This window comes from Pseudochaenichthys georgianus, chromosome 10 (assembly GCF_902827115.2).
Source record: "Pseudochaenichthys georgianus chromosome 10, fPseGeo1.2, whole genome shotgun sequence".
In the NCBI taxonomy this organism is placed as follows: Eukaryota; Metazoa; Chordata; class Actinopteri; order Perciformes; family Channichthyidae; genus Pseudochaenichthys; species Pseudochaenichthys georgianus.
This window is the reverse complement of record NC_047512.1, coordinates 3,114,897-3,137,144: the sequence shown is the minus strand read 5'-3', so window position 1 is coordinate 3,137,144 and position 22,248 is coordinate 3,114,897. Positions and strand designations below refer to the sequence as shown.

At 41.2% G+C, this 22,248-nt stretch overlaps 1 protein-coding gene across 2 annotated transcripts; it reads left to right on the top strand.

Moving 5' to 3' along the window:
- Nucleotides 1-434: 434 nt before the first annotated feature.
- On the top strand, nucleotides 435-21,021 carry sparc (secreted protein, acidic, cysteine-rich (osteonectin)). Of its 2 annotated transcripts, XM_034093492.1 has the most exons (11): nucleotides 435-542; nucleotides 11,052-11,117; nucleotides 11,538-11,591; nucleotides 13,542-13,635; nucleotides 15,641-15,762; nucleotides 16,236-16,356; nucleotides 17,928-18,061; nucleotides 18,332-18,480; nucleotides 19,615-19,763; nucleotides 20,408-20,481; nucleotides 20,875-21,021. In XM_034093492.1, the coding sequence occupies exons 2-10, from the start codon at nucleotides 11,061-11,063 to the stop codon at nucleotides 20,434-20,436; spliced, it is 909 nt and encodes a 302-aa protein (XP_033949383.1). In that variant the 5' UTR covers nucleotides 435-542; nucleotides 11,052-11,060; the 3' UTR covers nucleotides 20,437-20,481; nucleotides 20,875-21,021. The 2 variants fall into 2 exon arrangements, with proteins under 2 accessions (XP_033949383.1, XP_033949381.1); XM_034093490.2 differs by lacking the exon at nucleotides 20,875-21,021 and having other exon boundaries at nucleotides 20,408-20,783.
- Nucleotides 21,022-22,248: the final 1,227 nt, after the last annotated feature.

The window sequence follows — 22,248 nt, the reverse complement described above, 5'->3', positions numbered from 1 at the left end:
GTGTCCCCTCTTCTCCATGTCTCTTCTACATCAACATGTGTCCCCTCTTCTCCATGTCTCCTCTACATCAACATGTGTCCCCTCTTCTCCATGTCTCTACATCAACATGTGTCCCCTCTTCTCCATGTCTCCTCTACATCAACATGTGTCCCCTCTTCTTCATGTCTCTTTTATCCAAAGCGACTTACATACTCAATACTGTGGAATATCCCCACTGGAGCAATTTGGGGTGAAGTGTCCCAGGGACGCAACGACATGCAGTGGGGTTTGAACCTGTGCCACACGTCTCCTATCATCCAGTGAAAAAAGTATTGGAAAACTTTCTAACTGCAGTTTCCAGTGCATTCTCGGAGACATTAGACCACTCCCATTAGAGTAGAGGGAGAGAGAGAAAGTGGGAGTAATGGGAGGGGGGGAGTAATGGAGGGGAATGTGTCTGGAACTGGGACGTCCCACTGGTAATGTCTTCTGAGTGAACAGTTGAAGCTCTTAGATCGCCCTGAACTCTGAACACTGCTGACTTCCTCTCTGCAAAGCTAACGGTAAGAGCGCATCTGCAACACATCGACAGACACTTTTAGTTTACTTTTCATCACTCTGCGGAGACACTTTAGTGCTGTACAGGGAACACAAACAATATAGAATAATACAATAGGATAACAACAAGATAACAACAAACATATACAAACAATAACATATTACATAGATTAACCCTGACCCTAACCCTAGGTTTACTTTTTGGGGGATTTCTCTTCTGGAAAACAACCTTTTGTATATATTCTTTGGAGGCATGTGTTGCCCTTAAATGTCATATATGTGTCAGTTGCAATCAAGTAAACAATCCCATGTCTTGGTCAGTTGCATGCAATCAAGTAAAAGTCTGACCAAAGCAAATCCAATCTCTTCTTGCTGCAAACTCAACGCTGAATGCAACGGATTATCCAGCATAGATTCTGTCCGTGGAGATTTCCAATCGTCCACCTGGTTTAACTTATTCTCCAATGACTGACATCTGGTTTAACGAGCACCTCCGAGAGCGGTCCGCCTCTGTCATTACGTCCACACAGCTGCGAGGGAAATCACGCCCTGCAGCAGGTAATCAAGCTGCCATTATGTGCCACATCGACAAATAGAGGAGGGGGGGGAGGCGGCGGGGATAATCAGACAGACTCATATACGGCTTTATTTGGGTTCATCATCAGCTGAAGAAACTGCTACTTTCTGCAGGGTTTCCCTCCATGAGCGAGACAAAGAATAAAGACAGACACAAGTGGAAAGAAGATTGGGTTGATGTGTTGCTGTATTGAACTTGCTTTGAGTTGATTATCTGCTGTCTAACGATGAAGAAACTGCGGCTGTTTCTCAGTTCTTTAGCATTTTCCAGTTTTTGTTCACCCTCTCTAGACGGTTAACTTCAATGAAAGCGAAATAACGGAAGAAAAAATAATAAATAAATCCACAAACACAAGTGGAAAGACGATTGGGTTGATGTGCCGCTTTATTTATCTTGCTTTGAGTTGATTATAGCGGTCAAACAATGACCGTTTTTGACCTAGTTTTTCTAAATGCTTTCTGCGGGGTTTTAACGTAACTGTTGGAGAAATAGTAAAAGAAAGATTGCGTGTGCATGGGATTCCAACAACGAGCAATAGCAGTGTTTTTTTCCCCACACATATCTCGCTCCCGGTGACTCCCCGCTCTCTCTCTGATTACCCCCGTGCTCAGGAATGTGTGTTTCCATGGGAACCGGTTACCAGCTGTTTCAGGCTCGCTGCTCGTTAGTTCAGATGCCTTCAAGTGTCGGCACGTCACTTTTAAGCTCAGCCACGGGGAAAGGGGATTTGCTGACAAGAACGAGGAGAACGTGTGTGCTTTTTAGTTTGAAGACAAATGTTAATCTGACAGCAGACGAAGTGTCAAGAGTTCGTGTTTGGGCCTTGTTCCTGTTTCAACATGACAACACCAAGCACGAGCTGCACAGAGAAATGGATGTTACCGTTTCTTTCTAGCTTCAATCCCATCCAGCACTTCTAGGAGCCAGAGCTAATCGGTTTTGCGACCCACAAAAGCTCAAATCGTGGCTGAATTTGAGCAAATATTGGTGAATTAAGGGTAGGGTGTGTCAATGAGTAAAAACACGACTTCCCGAACTTTCTATGGAAGGTTCTCCACCCCAAAAACCGAATTAATGATAAGTTAAAAGACAAAAAGCTAAGTTTTAAGTCCTTATCCTTTTAGATCGATTATATTCAACCTTATTGTAATCGCCCGTCCAACCAGAACCTGCAATGAGTCGATATGTGGGTGTTTGAGCTTCTTTGATTTGCAGAAGTCTTTTGTTTTGTATTCGTCTGCTGAAGTAGGGACGTTTCTCTGACCTCCAATTGAAGAGTTTCAACACATGGGGGTACGACTTTGTGAAATTAGACCTAGCTTGGAAACAAATCCCAGGTAAAGCCTCCTGAGAAAGGACTTTAAAGTCAAGGGTCCATGTTGTGGTGCATCAATGCCAAAAGTCTTCTTGTTCCAACCTTTTATTATCGGTGCCATATGATGCTTGTATTGCGTACATATTTAAATCCGAGACACTTTGTTTACTCAAGTTTGAAAAGATGGAAACGAGCATTTTAAGTAATTATGTCACTACTAGTAATTAAGTGTCCAATCTGAGGCGCCTCAAAAACTCATTAGAGCTTTTATTTCCCACGCTTCACGCTCAATGATATGTTTGAAAGACTGCTTCAGAAAGAAAAGTGGTGTTTTCTCCGTCTTTTGATTCTAGATCAGATTTTTTTGTCCCGCCTTTCAAGGAAGACTGGAGGACAAAACGTGTCTGCTTCGGTTTGATTGAGGTAGAGAAAAGGCTGCCTAATTGTTGAGGTGGCAGGTCTGGACCGAGGAGGAGGAGGAGGAGGAGGAGGAGGAGGAGGAGGAGGAGGAGGAGGAGGAGGAGGAGCTGAGGATTCTGGGAAATACCGTGCCAGCTTGGCAATCTCCAGAAAAGCTCTAATCCCCCGACAGGAAGTTAGGATTGCGCTGCCGTCCGAACTTGATGTGCAGAAGAAGAATGTGGAGTGTGACGAGAAAGGGCACATCGAAAACACGTTATAACAGATATTAATATACAATAGCTGAAGTTGTGAGCCAAACGTGAAGAAGGTGGAAAGACTGCCCAAATGAGAGGGAAGCTAAAGGTGACTCAGTCCAGTTCAGTTTCACAGTTCTTCTATATATTTCAAGCCAGAGCTTTGAAAACACATCACTTCCTGTGTGGAAGTTGGAAGTGAACACACAGCTAAAGTCAAATCATTCTTAAGGCATGTTACTAGGAAGCAAAAGCTGCATTTATATATAGTTTATGGTTGCATTTTGCTTTACACACTGCCTTGCTGGCTGTCTGCCATACTGACTTCATACAGACGATGACGTGAAGCCTCTCACTGTTTACACACAACCAGAAGACGGACACAGGTCGCTGGAGAGGACAAAATAAAGGCAAACCACAGATTTGAGACGATGAATGATAACGGTGAGGCAGAAAAATGTGCGTTGAATTATTTAATCATAGCATAGAGGCAGGGGACGTCTGATAGCATGAGCATCAAGGTGTACCGAGCCCTTATATACTAACAAAGGACTGGCTTCTCTAAAGCCAGTTGAGTAGCACTTGAAATACTTGGCTCTAGAAACCTGATGTACTTATATGATTCTGTTTTCCTCAAGGTTGTGTCTTCCTGGTCGAATGTACTTATTGTAAGTCGCTATGGATAAAAACGTCAGCTAAATGCAATGTAATTAATGTAATGTACAAATAGTTGTTTCATACTTTTAGCAGTAATCACAACAAGGTTAAGACACGATAAAACTAGAAAGACACACGGAGAGCGGCGACTTACGCCAATGCTGTTTCCATTTGTGGAAAATAACATGATTTTCCGCCTTGCTGTCGGGATCCGCTCCAAAATGAAATGCTTTGGGTCGACACACCCTTCCACCAAGTTGCATGTAAATCAGTCGGGACCTAATCCTGCTGACGAACCAACCAAAACAATCAAAACAAAGATATTTTTAAGCGACAACACCATATTTCCAACCTGAAGCCACACGAGAGAACTCAGAGAAAGGACAGAAAGACTAATATCTTTGAGGTAAACTGGCTCGGAGCAGAACGCTGTCCACCCTAAAGTGTGAGATTCTTTGAAAGAAAGGAAAGGGGGAAGGGAGTCACCTCAGGTTACATATATCCTGACTTCCTGTTCCCTTTAAAACGCTCGTCTACTATCCTCTTCTGGCTTGGCTCTTTGTGCTCAGCTTCAGGGATGGCTGGTGGCCTCTGAAGCTGCTCTTTGTATAGGAAATGTAAGGGGTTTCCCTGTGAACTCTGCAGGGACAGACTGAATATGGCAGGTGTCTTGTTGCCAGTTGAGGCAGGCTTCGTTCATTGTTCATCCGTACGAAAGGTAAACGCACTATGATGCGAGTATAATGCAGACATGCAGGTGTGCCTCTCAGGAACAGGTGGCCCTCAGTTTGAGCACATATCTGCACATATTGGTGTTTGAACTGAATTCAGAAGAGAATTAAGGGTGGGGTGTGTCCTGCTTTGGAAGTTTCTCCACCCCAAAACTCAATTAATGATCGGTTAAAAGACAAGATGCTCATCCATTGGATTGGATCAGATTCAACTTCATTGTCATTGCACATACTACGAGGAAATGCAATTTGCACCCAACCAGAAGCTGCATAGAGATATAATAAGTAAGTAGAATAAAAAGCAACGAAGTCCATGTAGGAAAACGGTCTGAATAGAGCAGGACTTTCACCCAGAACACCTCCATCGAGTTATTTAGCTAGTACGCCATATAAGCAAGTTACGTACTTATTTAATCCAAACCGAGATCTTCTCCTGAAGCTAACCAAGAAGTGTTGTAGTCATCCCACGTTCTTGTGTTGATGGAATTGTGTAGAAGTACTCCAACATAACTGTCCGTTATATATCGTACAAATACTGCAAGTGGGCTTTTGAAGGATGCAGCTTGAATTGAAGGATGTTAATAGTTGCTGCAGGTTGTTAAGATAACCCTACAATTAAACTTTGTACTGGTTTACATTTTCTGAGCCCATTTTTAGAAAGTCTTTACTGCGAAACTAAGATCTCTTGACATTGTTTCTAGCACCTGTTTGGCCTCTTACATTCCTGTTAGGTGCCAACAATATCACTCCATCAATAAAAAACCAAATGGTCTAGAAGAGTTTCCTTTCCCAACTAGTTGTTTTGGAGAATCAACCCAACCACAGTGAAATACTTCAAAACGATTCTCTGATAATAACTTCCCATGTTGTGTGAGTTTCAGTCCTTCTTTGGGGTAGAAAAACAGAGGAGTCTATCGTGCCTTAAGAAGGTATTTCATAAGCTACAAGATTCCTCCACCGTGAAAAAAACCGTCCGTCTACAGAGCCGACACAGACAGAGGAAATCACTGTCTCTTCTCAGAGTCTTTACTTACTGAGATATTGGCCTCTCCGCGGCCCTTAGCATGCCAGTGCTGTTTGTCTGCACTGTTTGCTGGCACACAGACTGCGGCAGGTTGTTTTTCCAGGCCTTCATACCCACCCGCCTGTTATGTCACCTAGGCGACGAAGAAAGAATTCCTCTAAATCGGCTGCCTTTAAAGAGCATGAGAAGCAGAAAGTGAGAAAGTGAGGGAGATATCTGTGTGAGCGGCATGAGCAGGTTGCTTTCCTCCGTAGCGAGGTTACCCTTGCTTACCTTAATAACCAAATTAAATATATTTGAGGGGCCCCTTTATGAGCCCGAAGTTTCCCTCTTAGCATCGGCCCTGTTTGATTATGAGAGCAGCTTTCCAAATCAAATAATCAGTTTTGCTTTTACGTCCTTCCTCTTCTTCCTGCATTACGGACATCAAGTCCCTCTTGTTTGTTTGCAGGTGACCTCCTGCTTCCAGTCAGACACGCTATTTTGTATTTTTGTGTGTCAGAAATCCCTTTAACGAAACTTCCCGTCAGCAGAACACCTTTTCCTTTTTTTAGTATTTTTAGTATTTAGACATGTTTCCTTGTGTGCAGGTTATTTGGAGGCGTCACGATCTTCGTCCTCTGCCAGGGTTTCTGTATTTTTCCACGCCTAAGCCGTAACTCATGACTTCGAGTCCCTGCAAATCCACGAAACACTGGTCACCGTTGTCTTACCTTGAATCTGAATTTACAACTGACGGATTTGTACTTTCCTTTGACACATGCTTCAATAGTCGTGTTGGTTTTTATCACCATCTTGCTATATTAGACCTCAGAAGACACATTTAAAAGCTTCTGTTCTGTTTACGCCACCTTTCTCTCAATGATCTTGGTTTCTTCCAACATCTCAGGCACCAACACCCACATGTCTACATCAAAGCATCCGCGCAGATCCTTGATGTGAGATATAACTGGCGAAAATCAAAGAAACCCCCGGAAATTAAAGAAAAAAGTAGGACATAGAACAACGATAATTTAGCCTTCAAAATAAAAGCCTTAAATCTCCTAGAATCTTCAAGACGTTGGTTTTCTAATCGATCCTGACAAAAAACAGTGATTTCAAACAAATAAATTCAGCCTCGGAGATGACTCGGATTTGTTGGTATTATCGTCCAACTATAAAAACTCAAATTTGACCTTAAGTTACCTTATAAGCCAACATGTCCATCTGTAGTCGTGTTGTGATGACAACACGTGCACAAACTTGCTCTCAAGAAAGAATGCTACATCTTATATAACTGGATAACACATCTGAACATGCTCTTTGGCCATGAAGGTGTCAACATAAGAAAAAAATGCACCTTGAGGCAAATATTTTTCCTTGTTGTCCAAATGATGGAAAAGTATTTTGTCACTGCAGGGTTTGTGAAGCGTGTCGACACGTCATATCACGACTATATGCAAACTTTACCCTTTTCACTGACTCCGTCCAAACATGTTGCTCCATTGAGACGTGTGAGGACTCGGAGGCCCTCAAATGTCAAGTTTAGTTTTCCTCAAGGCGATGTTTTAAGATCGTTGGCATTCACCGTCTGCTGCACATGTTGAAACAAAAAGAAGAATTTTTTCCTAAAGTTTAATGTAACGTGGCCAACAGGTGCACACGGTACAAAAAACTTCCATTAGGAGAAAATTAAATAAATGAAACGCTGCAAGAAGCCACCAGGGGACACTAAAGAGTGACGCACACAGCTGGGAGACAAGGGGACACTGAAGAGTGACGCACACAGCTGGGAGACAAGGGGACACTGAAGAGTGACGCACACAGCTGGGAGACAAGGGGACACTAAAGAGTGACGCACACAGCTGGGATACCAGGGGACACTAAAGAGTGACGGGAGACCAGGGGACACTAAAAAGTGACGCACACAGCTGGTATGAGCGCTTGGTGTCGTTCAGGATTATAAAGCTGAACAACTGTCTGTTCAGAGTTAGTCTGTCTCATAACTCTAAGGGTTTGTCAGTATTCTGAAATGACTACGTTAGCTACGTTAGCTACATTAGCTACGTTAGCTACGTTTTTGAAAGTACAGTGCGTAGTGTTTTTGGCCGTTGAAGCGCATTTACGCCCGTCGGCCACCGTACTATGGTTATAAGAGAAAATTGAACTGCCATAGTATTGGTTTTTTATCGCTGCCTTCGTATCAAAGCTGCAAGAATTCAAACTATTTTCAGCCTTGTTTTGTATCCTCCTTCTCATCCCAGCTGATCTCCTGCAGTGTGCACACTTTGTCTGCCCTCTTGCCTTGCGTGAGGAATTTACTTCTCTGCCGTCTACATTTGAACTCACTCCTTCATACCGCACATCCTTTCATGTCAGAGATCGTGTCGGGATGTCTGGGTGGAACAGCTCACTTGAATAGAGGTGGAGAGGAAGATAACTAAAATGGAGAGAGAGAGAGAGAGAGGGAGGAAGACCAAGCAATGTCACGCTCCATTGCCGAACAAAGAAGCCCTTATTTAGTGCGTCAGACGAGACGTGATAAAGGATGAGAAGCAGGATGGAGGAAGAGTTTCCAGCAGCGGGCGCTCAGACATCAGATGAGATGAGAGGAGGAAAAGATAGCGGGACTCTCACAGGAAATGTGTACGTTTCTGTATTAAAAGGAGACAGTTATTGAACTATAACGCCACAAGGTACGCAAACCTACCTATTTAAGGTAAACCTAGATGTTCTTTCGAAGCTTACCAAAACGTTCAAGTACTCTCCAAAGGTTCTGAACATTGATTGCTTGTATTTTAAAGAGGGGGAGTGTGTATTTTAGACTTTGCAGACCATTTACATGCACAGAAACTATACTGTAGCACCACGAAAAAGCAGAAAACGGCCTCACAACACTGAAAAAGGATTCTTAATCATTCAAAAGAAGATATGGATTTTTTCTAGCTTGGTTGTAAGATTGTAATAACGGTTTATTTTGGACTTTGAGTTACTGTTATCGTTGGAAGAATATGTTCCTCATGTTGAGAAAGTACATGCAAATAGATTTGTTCTTATATCGACTCGTTTCATCCATATGTGTTCTTTGTTCTCCAGTTTAAACCTAAAGCAGAGGACAAGTAGGAATCAACCAAATGGCACTGTTTTATGGTTTTATTTTATAAAATGGCCCATGGAACTGGAACAAGTGTCCGACTTCCTGTTGGGTTTACAATATGCGTCCAAGAGGCTTTTGTGTGCGTCTCGCCATGTTACACATGCCTTCCAAATTCCAGACGTGTAGGTGAAAGGGCAACGAGGGGCTGCTTCTTAACAAATGTGTAGAGCATGATAGAGGATAAGTAGGAATCGTACATTAAACCAAATGGCACTGTTTCATTGTGGAAGAAAAAGCATGTGATGGGGAAATCTAATACAACCAGCTTGTAGGTGAAGGCCTTTATCCAGTATTGCACAGATGGAAATCACTGAAATCACACATTAGGGTCAGAGTCTTTCATACCTGCGTCAAATGTACAGAATATGTGTTAACCAAATCTGTTTGGGAAGCAATTTCCCTCAAACAGAAGCCCTGTGGAGACACGAGAGTTAAAGTATGCGGCCTCAGGTCATGGAAACATTTAAGACCTGTTTTCCATCCAGAAAAACAAGTCGACCCTACAGTTTCTGAATCCTAATGCACTGAGAGATAAAATCCCCGTCAGTGTCAGACTTTTCAACAAACAGCCAGAGGCGATTTCAACACGAGCTGCGAGTAAACAAAGCAAACACTGAGGGGTTTGTTTGGGAATCTGGAGAGCGTCCATTACTGTGTAACGGAGGGAGTTGAGTGCTTTGGTTTAGTTTAGGGACTACTATTAACCCTGGTTCTTATCAAACCCTGATACCGGTTGTTCCCATTTTGTATTTGAGGAAAGAGACTTAAATATAGACAATGTATTCAGTTTACATCCTAACTTTTGTCTTAACGATTAGGTATGTTGTCATTCCTGTTGGTAAAAGGAGGTGAAATCAGAAACAGTTGAATATTGTCAATTAAATACTTGATTTAAAAGCATGTTCTGATTCTTGAGCACTGTGGCTAAAAGACCTAAACACTACTATGTTCTTTTATGTATCGTTTTCTGCGATAATCCAATGGAAAAATCCCAATGGACTTTTATCGAGGGAACTCTTGTGTAGCTAACATTTGGGCTGTTCGACAACAATCACTGCACCGGCCAATATCATAAAGGAACAACATCATTAGCCGCTTTCCCCGGTACTTGTTCCCCCCGAACTCTTTAGTCCCTGGAAGTGTCCTCGTGGATCGCGTTCTCACCGGAATAAGTTTCCGAGGGAGGATTAGGCAAATGAAGCCGCTGACGTCACGTCTTCTTCTTCTGCTTTGGGTTTACTGGCAGGCCGCTGCCGCCCGCTGTACATGAGGCGTCTGTTCATCTTCCTCAGACATGATGGAGTTGACTGAAGTTGTGGTTTTTGTGCTCATGTTATACAGCTTGGTCTCACCACTCCACCGCTCCCATGTTGTCTTTGTGTTGCCATAAGTTAGTCTCTCTCCGTTGGTGCGCTGGGCTAATGCTAATGCTAATAATGCTAATGCGAGCAAATAAAATGGCGGCTTCACAAAACATTTCGGAGTTTTACGGGGCGTGGTTTTCAATTAGCCCAGCCAATCAGAAATTGTTAGCGTGGCCGACACTAAAGTACTACCTCTCTAGCAGGGACGATCTGGGGGCGAACTAGGGACTAGGCCCAGATCCTTTTTGATTTGAATCCAAAACAACAGCCCCCGGTTTGAGAAGATCTGCGAGGGAAAGCAAGCACACACAAGTCATTGATAAGCTAGTGTGGAATAGGAATGGTAAAGTGATGTGATCGTTTGCAACCTGCAGTAGAAATAGTTAATTAATATATTTTCTTTAAAGAAATTTGAATTTAAAAATCTACTACTCAGGGAAGAAGGCCAACCAGTTTTAATTAGGCCAAATTAATTCACAGTATCTATTACAAGGACTTTTGTTCGTGTGTAATCCATAATAAAATATAAAATATAAAATGATAGTTGTATCTTATTATTATCAGCAGAGAAAAATATAATGTTTTTACAACAAAATACAATTAATCCTACCAATATAGATGGGAACCGGGTTGGGGGGTCCCGAAAATACATAATAATACCCAAGGGGGTCCCGACTGAAAAAGTTTGGGAACCACTGTACTACACCAAAGTGATATTGGATTTATATTTGTCTGATCTGTGCAATCAAGAACATTTATAGAAACATTCACACTGTACATTTTACATTTATTTCCAATCTAATATTTAATATTCCATTCCTCACATACTTAGGTATATGTAATATCCTGCTTTATATGTTGTTACTGTGCATTTGTGATTCCACATGTATATTTTCTACTTTTTTTAATGCTATTTTATTTCTATTGAGACGTTTACATTTTGGAATGTTTATTTCTAGTAATGTTTATGTGGCTTTGCTTAATAATGGGTCTTGTTTGTTTGAACTAGACTGTAAACATTTAATAAAAGGAAACCGTCTGTTTGTCTCCACAGACCTTCAAGATGAGGGTGTGGATCTTCTTCCTCCTGTGCCTGGCTGGCAACGCCATGGCTGCTCCCGTGAGTCATACTGTGTGTGTGTGTGTGTGTGTGTGTGTGTGTGTGTGTGTGTGTGTGTGTGTGTGTGTGTGTGTGTGTGTGTGTGTGTGTGTGTGTGTGTGTGTGTGTGTGTGTGTGTGTGTGTGTGTGTGTGTGTGTGTGTGTGTGTGTGTGTGTGTGTGTGTGTGTGTGTGTGTGTGTGTGTAGTCTGCCTTTGTCTTTACGAGCATGTTCCTTTCTTTGTGTGTTTTCCTGAGTGTGTGTTTGTGTTTCCACCTTCCAGTTCCTGTGTCTATCCACTGGTGTGTGGGTGCGTGCGTGCGTGCGTGTGTGTGTGTGTGTATGTGTGTCTGCTTCTGACTTCTATGAGTGCCGACAAGTGTGTGTTCATGGACACAACGATAACGCTTTAATGTCTGTGTGTTTATGTCTGTTTTCCAGACTGAGGAAGCTGTCGTAGAAGAGCTCCTTATCGCCGAGGAGCCAATTGCTGAGGTCAGTCCAGATGTTCATCTGTTTAAGATTACAGTTTATTTTCTCTCCTTAAAAGATGATGATGATGTAGAAAAGTAAATCTGTGAATTGCTCAAGAATAATGCAGTAATTAAACCGTTACGTGATGTTTGGTTTCATTGATCTGTTATTCTATTACCAGCATTTTTAGGCCAGCACCATGAGGCAGAGTCTGGATGATTTCAGTACTCTGATACAATAAGTGTACCTTTCCCAGATGATGCCTTCAATGTAGACTAACGCTTTTAATACCTTTTGATCTTAAAGGTCTGAAGAAGGTACTGACCAAATTCTGAGTCGATCAGATGAAATCTTTAGGAGGAGTTTATTTAAAAATGGCACGTGAAACTGGAAAAAGTGTCCAAAAGTTGCACATTCCATTCAAAATGACCGGCTTCCTGTTGGGTTTACAATATGCGGCCAAGAGGCTTTTTTGTGCGTCTCGCCATGTTACACCTGCCTACCAAATTCCAGACGTGTAGGTGAAAGCACAACGAGGGGCTGCTTCTAAATATCAACCTCTTCACCAGTCCTGATACAACAAAACCTACATGCCTTTTAGATGCCATTAGGATCCCAGCAGTTACATTGATGTCATCATAACTGATAGAAACGGGGACAAAAAACACAAAATAAATACCGAATTATGAACTAAAACCATCTTTTCAAACTCTCAAAGCTCTGTCCCGTACATGCCGTCGTTACACCGATTGTTTGGGGAAAAATAAATACTTTAGCTCTCATTGGATTTAGATTTGGCATCAGTGACGTGTTCCTGATCCAAGCAGCTGCTCGGAGAGATGATCTGATCTGTGAGATTTGTTGTTTTAAACTCTGCAGCCAAAGAAGCTTTAGTGGTTTGTTTTTCGTGACATAAGCTAAAGAAACTCGTTAACTTTGACGCGATCCAAACAATCAACCAAATGTCTCTCGGAGGGGCGTGGGGAGGGGCTCCTTGTTTTCATCTAAAACAGACAGAGAATCAGCACTTTGGAAACAGGGCTGAAACAGAGGGGATTATGGGTAATGCTGCAATGATCTGTTTGGTGTTTCAGCCAATCAGAGACAGGCTCTGGATATATCTGAGACGTGTGATACATTGATGAGAAGCAGTGTAATAGGGACCTTTAAGAAAACTCCTGACCTCTTAGGAATTCTTTATCTTTAAAAATAGATAAACAACATTGTCTAAAAATAAGGTGTAGAGACATATTCTGACGAGATATTAGACATCCCTTCACTTGTGTATAGCCTGTTGTAAACAATACCAAACTACCCAAATGTGCCCGTATAAAACCGTTGGAGTGAACATTCATGTGAACGTTTTCTCGCTTCCTGCTCCAGAGGTCCGGCGGGACCCAAAATCCCACAGCTGTTAATTTTAGCCGGTCAGGAAGCCATTACGCTCTTCACCACATGTGGACCCAGCTGCTTGCTATTGCTGGATATTATGGTCTGCTTGGACTCCAGGGAGGAACCTTCTTTAGTGGTGACGGTTTTTAGGAAAACCAGGGGCATTTAAGCGGTTTGGTTTAAAGTGGACGTTGTGAAGAAATAGACCTGAAGACTGGAAGCCAACTGCAGGAGGAACATCTTACGAGAAAATGATAACTGGCAAAAGTACACACATCCTGTACTCAAGTAGAAGTACAGATACTCGTGTTTAACATACTCTGGTGAAACTAGAAGTACTGACTAAACTTCTTTACTCAAGTCAAAGTAAAGAGGCTTTGAAGTGTACTTCAGTAAAAAGTACCCATAGCTACCAGCTGTTTTAAAGAGTACCTGACCTCCCTTTATATCAATAGAACAATAATGTCATTGTTAGCTAATGAATGTTTCCATGCTGAACCATAAAAATGTACTTAAGTACAGTAAAGATGTATTTGTACTGTTTGTAAAGTCTGACCTCTGACCTCTCTTGTTCCCCAGGAGCCTGAGGTCGGGGCCAACCCAATTCAGGTTGAGATCGAAGAGTTCGATGAGGCCATCGACATTTTTGAGGAGGAACAGGCTTTTGCTGATAGTAAGTTGTCAAAAAACGGTCTTACACACACACACACACACACACACACACACACACACACACACACACACACACACACACACCATTGCATCGACTTACAATTCCCTGGAGATATTTTTTGTTTGTAATTTAAATCTTTATTGTTACATTATACATGGCAATAACATCACAATAATGTAACAATAGGCCAGCAAAGCAATACAAAATAAGAATAACATAAAAGGCTATAGGGATATCTGCATGTTATTATATTCTTGAAGATATATGTATCTATTAATTATTGTTCCAGTCAGATGATTTTGTTTTGAGTCTTGTATAGAGTACATTTGTCCCACTTTCTGTTGAGTTGTTTTCTCTTTGATGTCAGTTTTTCCATCAAAAAGATTTCTTCCACAATTGTTACCCATTGGTTTTTCGTTGGCGGTGCTTCCTTACCCCAATTCCCAGTGATAGATTCCTCGCTGGATATTAGCAGAATTTTGACCAAATATCTGTCACTTGTAATTATTTCCTCAGTGCCTGGAGATTTACCCACATTTACTACAAACAAAGTCTTTCCCACATACTTGTTTTGCTTACGTTGTGGGGACCAATAACTGGGTCCCCATGTTATTGGTGGTCCCCACAATGTCTGAAAACAGGTATGTGTATATCACACAGCTACCGTAGTAATTTATTTTAATGTTTTAAGCTTCGTTTTAAGTATTTGATTTATATTTTCAGTCTGCTGGACAATAATAATATTCCCATAATAGTTTCAATTCACATGTTTAATTTCTTCACCACACAACACACACACACACACACACGTGCAATGTTTTTAAAAGAAAAGTAGTAATAACAATAGTTTAAAAGACATGATTGTGACAGATTGTACATTTGTTTAGTTTTTAAACATGTACAACGTAAGTTAAATTGACATTAAATTGAAATTCAAGTGAAGTAAGACTTGTCACAGAGATTTACAACTTCAACAAAACACCCACACAAGAGTTTGCATGACTGCATACACACATACACACACTTCTAACTCAAATAAAACCGTGTGTCTGTTTGTTTCTTTACACATCGAGCGTCTCCACACATTTTGATTTAAATCTGTGTGTCTCTCGTCTGTGTTTTCCATCTATGGTTACGGTGTTTAAAGAAACCTCCGACTGGCAAATCAAACATCCGTAATAACAGAGTGCCTCTCCTCCCTCTGTAATTACACGTTCCAGCCAAATGACTGAGCAGCAGCCGCAGGGAAACAGGCCAAATGTACAAAGAGTACAAAATGTTCAGATATGTAGTTCTGTCTGAGCGTGTTGAAGGATTTAGCTTTGTGGAGTAATAGATTACATTTAACAGGATTACATAATCAGGATACAAAAAGGGTATTTATATTTATGCTGCAGCAACACACACATTTCCCAATTTCAATAAAGTACTTCTTATCTTATCTTACTTTATCCATTACAGTTAAAAAGAGATGCAATCAGATCACTAGTGCAGTTCTAAAAATATTGGGATTACCATGTTACTATACATTATAAAATAAAGATAAATATATTATATGTAGACGTAATTCCTCTCTTTTCTCTTGGTTTTCATTCAGGCTTCTTTCCTTCTTCGTTATTTTAAATATCTCTGTTTTAAACACCGTAGATGCACTAAACCGAAACTGCATTTTTAAACTCTTAAGTCAAAGTCAACTTTATTGTCAACCTTTCAGTTTGTGTGTACAGACAGAGAGATCGCAATACCGTTTCCCACAATAAAATACAAATATGTATATCCTATATATACACAATCAAGACACATGTATACATATGCACAAATTAAGACATGAATAAAAGCACAACAATCAATATATACAAAATAACAGTCACTTCAATATTTCATCTCTCTGTGAATTATTTAATTTGAGTTTTCTCTGCACACGGCACTGCAGGACTGGAAAGTGTCGGTCTGCACGTCACACGGAAACCGTTTCTTGAGAAATAACTTCTTTTTTTCCTCACAGATCCCTGCCTGGATCACCACTGCAAGAAGGGCAAAGTGTGTGAGGTCGATGAGGATAACACCCCCATGTGTGTGTGCCAGGACCCATCCTCCTGCCCCGCCTCCGAGGGAGAGTACGAGCATGTGAGTCCTGAAAAAGTCACTTCCACTCGTCTTTAACCCCATCATCTGTTTCCCCTGAACAACCTGTCCCGTTTGTGTCCACGGTCATTGTCTTCTCCACGATGGTATGTTTGTGTTTTTATCGTGTTCTGTTGCTTTTACCTCTTAGAATATTTAACTAATCGTACGGTGTCCTTGGGTGTCATGAAAGGCGCCTTAAATAAAATGTATTATTATTAAACTCCGGTTTAAACTTGAAATAGATGGGGGGGAAAAGTTGGAAATGGATGCAGCGATTTCTGATATAAAGTATTATCCTACAGAACAGCTGATCCTTTACAACAACCACTATCTGCTCTTTTTAGGGGTATACTAACACTGTAATCCTGCTCGTAATCCACCATTTGTAGATATAACAGCAATCTGATTACGTCTTTCGTTATGTATCTGTAAAGGAATACCGTTTAAATGAATTGTTTTCCGTCCTTCTGAAGGTTTGCGGCACCAACAATGTCACCTACGAATCCTCTTGCCACTTCTCCGCCACCAAGTGCGCTCTGGAGGGAACCAAGAAGGGCCACAAGCTGCACCTCGACTACACCGGACCCTGCAAATGTGAGTTTCCTTCCTTCCTTCCAACATTTCAGATTTCCCCCCGAAGTTAAGGTTTCCCCCAAAGCCCTGACTCAACACTCAGACATGTTAGATGATATGTGAAAGGTGCAGCACGCATCAAGGCGGCGAGAAGCTCTGATTCAGGCTGAGTCTCGTGGAAGTGCTCATAACCTCTGAATTAGTTATGTTGGTAGAAGATGCATAATTGTTTCCAACATAATTACTTTGAGTGAAACGCAAATCTACAGGAATCGCCAGTGTCCGGAGTCACAAGATAAAAGCATATTTTCTAAATAAAAGCTTAAAGGTGGGGTGGGTAAGTTTGAGAAACCGGCTCGAGGTATACTTTTTGTTATATTCCATGGAATGCTCTTAACATCCCGATGGCAGTGAAAATCTGAAGTGCTTTGACAAAAAAATCTATAACTGTGGTACTGATATATACAGGAACAAGTATTAGAAAAGAAAACAAGAACAGAAATGAATTTTTGGAGACGGAGTACTCGACTAAAGGCAAAGCTTTGTGGAGATATTCTACAAACGCTCTGTTCCCAGTTGTTAAACTTGTAGATTTGGGGGAAAGTTAACCGCTTTAACGTCTGGATTCTTTCCAAAAATGTAAATAAAGTGTTGACCCACCAATATGCAAATAAAGTGCATCATCTCAGAGCTAATTAAAGAGGCCCTATATCACTGTTCCCTTTCCTAGCGTCTCATAGGTGTTGGTGCATGTAAATGGTCTGCAAAGGCTAAAATCCCCAAGTTACAGGACTTTTACTCGGAACAAAGTATGTCTGCTTCGTTCCCATTTGATAAAACTGCAGATTTTGTGTTAATAAAACGTCTTTAGATGGAATTATTAATCTCTTTATCTTGAGTTGCACTGGTGAGGGATACGATCAGTTCCTGTGTATATAGTTCAAACTCGTGTGTATGTACAATGTATGTGTGTGTGTGTGTGTGTGTGTGTGTGTGTGTGTGTGTGTTCAGTGTCTCGACTCTTTGCCTTGCTGTGATTGATGGGCGGATCCTCGCACTGTCTGCTGCATCTGTACAAACACGCAGGCTGCATTTCTTTCACTGTTCAAACTGAACACACACACACACACACACACACCCAAGATGAGTCAGGGTTGAAGGGCTCACATGGAGATCAAGGTGGCGTTCAGTACGGCAGAATAAAACACACAACGCAGATTATTTTTATGATTATACAAACATTGTAATCCTACTAATAATCCCCAGTTGTGATAACTGCATATTATGTATATGTTAAACTTTTTTAATGCTATTTTATTTCTATTTTGAGATGTTTACATCGTGGTTTGTTTATTTAGTCTTTTAATTTCTCTAATGTACAATGCCTTGTCTTTATATACTGCTGCAACGCAAACATTTCACAAATTGGGATCAATAAAGTACTACACACACACACACACACACGTCAGGGTTGAAGGGCTCAAATGGAGATCAAGGTGGCGTTCAGTACGGCTGAATAAAGCACCACGCAGATTATTTTTATCATCTTCTTTTGTGTTATACAAAACAAATTACACTTTTTGTGTCCGCAGACATCGACGCCTGCCTGGACTCAGAGCTGAGCGAGTTCCCTCTGAGGATGAGAGACTGGCTGAAGAACGTTCTGGTGACTCTGTACGAGCGCGACGTGGACAACGACATGCTGACCGAGAAGCAGAAGCTCAGGGTGAGTTCCTGCTGTAAGACGTGAGGGATCTTTAAAGTCACATTGCTTCTCACGAATGTCTAAACATAGTCAAATCCAGAGATGGCAAAAGTACACACTTCCTTTACTCAAGTAGAAGTACATATACTCGTGTTTAAAAATACTCTGGTAGAAGTAGAAGTACTGACTAAACTTCTTTACTCAAGTAAAAGTAAAGAGGGCTTTGAAATGTACTTCAGTAAAAAGATTTGTTATATATTTTGCTAATGTGGCTTGCGTCTGATGTTCCAGGTGAAGAAGATCTTTGAGAACGAGAAGAGGCTTACGGCCGGCGAACACTCTCTGGACCTGCTGGCTCACGACTTCGAGAAGAACTACAACATGTACATCTTCCCCGTGCACTGGCAGTTCGGACAGCTCGACCAGCACCCCGTTGACGGGTACGTTGAAAAATCACCTTATTATAGAGAGAAATCTCTGTGTCAAACACACATTTATGATACTTACACGTCTTGTTCATCAGGATAATCTCCAGATATTAGCAACACTTTATGGTTTCTGAAGTAAAAACCTAATGTTAGGCTTTGAAGGAACTACAGCACGGTCACATGACTTCACGTCACCACCGCTAAGCTAAAGGAGGCTAATGTTGGTCTATAAAGGAACTACAGCACGGTCACATGACTTCACGTCACCACCGCTAAGCTAAAGGAGGCTAATGTTGGTCTATAAAGGAACTACAGCACGGTCACATGACTTCACGTCACCACCGCTAAGCTAAAGGAGGCTAATGTTGGGCTATAAAGGAACTACAGCACGGTCACATGACTTCACGTCCCCACCGCTAAGCTAAAGATGGCTAATGTTGGGCTATAAAGGAACTACAGCACGGTCACATGACTTCACGTCACCACCGCTAAGCTAAAGGCGGCTAATGTTGGGCTATAAAGGAACTACAGCACGGTCACATGACTTCACGTCACCACCGCTAAGCTAAAGGTGGCTAATGTTGGGCGTGATGACGTTTAGTCGTCTCATTAAGACACTTGTTAGCAACCTCTGTTTTTAAATTCACCAGTGGGGTATTTGACGTATTTTATGTCGTAGAACACGACGTTAAATCTCTTCAGCCTGTGTAAACCACAGACCTTATTTCATAACTACCAAAAACACATTTTTTATAAACCATTGACTTCGAGACGAGGGAATCAGAAGTGCTAAATTGCTTCCGGGGCTAAGGACTCATTCCTGCAAAGCCACTCCCTGGAAATTATCATCAAGAATATAAAAAAGCGAACATGGCTATTATTAGTCCATCTCGATTATCATTGGTTGAGGAGCACACTGAGGATCAAATATAAAGTTAATGGCTTCTGTTTCCTAGTGAGCTTCTGCCAACTCCTCAGCTCATAAAGTACTTTACTGATTTACTGATGTATTTTATGGCAACATGAAAGAAACACAAAGTTATTGGATACTATTTCAGGATGCATCTCCGCAGCTCACCCACTGTGGAAGAAGTGATTTTGTGTCTTCAGTGTTTCTGACATATTTCATTATATTTCGTGATGCAGGTACCTCACCCACTCCGAGCTCTCCCCCCTGCGCGCCCCTCTCATCCCGATGGAGCATTGCACCACCCGATTCTTCGAGGAGTGCGACGCCGACAACGATAAATACATCGCCCTGGAGGAGTGGTCCAACTGCTTCGGCATCAAAGAGCGTGAGTATCCACCGTGTGCATGGAGAAACATCATGTTTAATACTATGCAAAAAGCATAGCTAAACTGCACGAGAAGTACTTTAATACTATTTAAACATTTGATTTCTTACTTTAATTGGCTAGTACATTACATACACGGTTAAAGACATGTGAAAAGCAACAATTGGAATATTATGTATTGTTTGTTCTTTAATGGAAAACAGAGAAAAATATCACAAGAATAAAGTTTTAAAAGTTGACTTGATTTTCATACATTGTAAAAACTATGTGTAGATTTCACTTTGTTGAAATGTATTGTTTTTTCAGGCGACTACTCCTTAAATAATCAAAACTCTAACAAACTTAAAAATACTTAAAATAAGTCAATAGTTACGAATAGAAGAAAATGTGTAAGATATTAATTTGCACAGATTTCTGCCCATTCTGAAGAAATATGTATGTTCTTTTAACCCTTTAATTAACTAAAAATACTTGTGATTATACATAAAATGTGATTATACATAATACATTTGCACGTTTTGGTCGTTTGTGTGCATTAATAAGTATTTTTAACCACTCCCGTTACGCTTTATGAAAGTCCTTATTTCCCTTTTATCAGAACGTGAATTTCCTCATGATTTGTTGTACTGTTTTTGTGTTTGCAGAGGATGTGGACAAAGACCTCATCGTCTAAATTCCTCGCTCTACGAAAACTGCTCGTCGCTACTAACGGGACAAGGTGCTGATCCCTAAGAGATAAATCACAGTAACGGTGCTAATTGCAAAATAGTTCATCTTGGTTTTTTTGTTTGAATAACGACCGTTTTCGTAACTATACCACTAAAAAGAAAAGATTACAAAACGTGCACAATCTGTACCAATAACCCTCACACGTTGGCAACAGCATGGTTTGTTGAACCCAGCAGAGAAAGACCTCGATGTAAATGTGTTATATATGTTATGGTTCGTTCAGGGCATTTTAATTGGACATTAATTGGATTTGAGGAGACTGCAAAGTGGAAAATAAAGTTTCTAAATAAATGCTTCCTCTGCTTGCTTTCTACAAAACTACTGTTTAGTTCAAATCTTTGTGTTGTTGTTCTTTTAAAAGTTGTTTGTATTTTCTCCCCAGACGAGGACACGCGTGTTTACACTGATATGAGAAAGAGGATATATTGTTTTAACGAGGGGGAAATCTCGCAGGCTGAGTCTTTTCTCATAATTAACATGTTTCTACTGAGAGCACAAGCTTCCCATGAATAAAAGACTATGAAACGTTCTGGAAATCTCTGCAAGCTTTCATATCTCTTCAGTCACTAGTGTCACATCTCTGTCTTCAAAGCATTAGAAATGTCGTTATGAGAAGCGTCTGGTCCTCGGTGGTGACTCGTTTTGCATTATGTGTCTGAATGCCGCCGTCGTGCAGCTTTTAAAGAGGGTCTATTCTGATGTGTGTGGTTTTCCCTCTCCTGTAGTTTCAGTGCATGTAAATGGTCTGCCAAGGCTAACATAGAATTAGAAAATGCACAGCTGGAAGAAATCTGCCACTTCCTCACAGAGCCCCTCCCCCAACACACACGACCAATGAGGGCACGAGGTAAGTTTGTGCCCAGATGGAAGGCTGACAGGCAGGTAGGCCGTCCAGTTACTTTAGCCGGAGAGGACTCTTTAAAGTAGAGACACTACATACTGATATACACCTGAACACCAGCAGGAGAGGACTCTTTAAAGTAGAGACACTACATACTGATATACACCTGAACACCAGCCGGAGAGGACTCTTTAAAGTAGAGACACTACATACTGATATACACCTGAACATCAGCAGGAGAGGACTCTTTAAAGTAGAGACACTACATACTGATATACACCTGAACATCAGCAGGAGAGGACTCTTTAAAGTAGAGACACTACATACTGATATACACCTGAACATCAGCAGGAGAGGACTCTTTAAAGTAGAGACACTACATACTGATATACACCTGGACATCAGCAGGAGAGGACTCTTTAAAGTAGAGACACTACATACTGATATACACCTGAACACCAGCCGGAGAGGACTCTTTAAAGTAGAGACACTACATACTGATATACACCTGAACATCAGCAGGAGAGGACTCTTTAAAGTAGAGACACTACATACTGATATACACCTGAACATCAGCAGGAGAGGACTCTTTAAAGTAGAGACACTACATACTGATATACACCTGAACATCAGCAGGAGAGGACTCTTTAAAGTAGAGACACTACATACTGATATACACCTGAACATCAGCAGGAGAGGACTCTTTAAAGTAGAGACACTACATACTGATATACACCTGAACATCAGCAGGAGAGGACTCTTTAAAGTAGAGACACTACATACTGATATACACCTGAACATCAGCAGGAGAGGACTCTTTAAAGTAGAGACACTACATACTGATATACACCTGAACATCAGCAGGAGAGGACTCTTTAAAGTAGAGACACTACATACTGATATACACCTGAACAT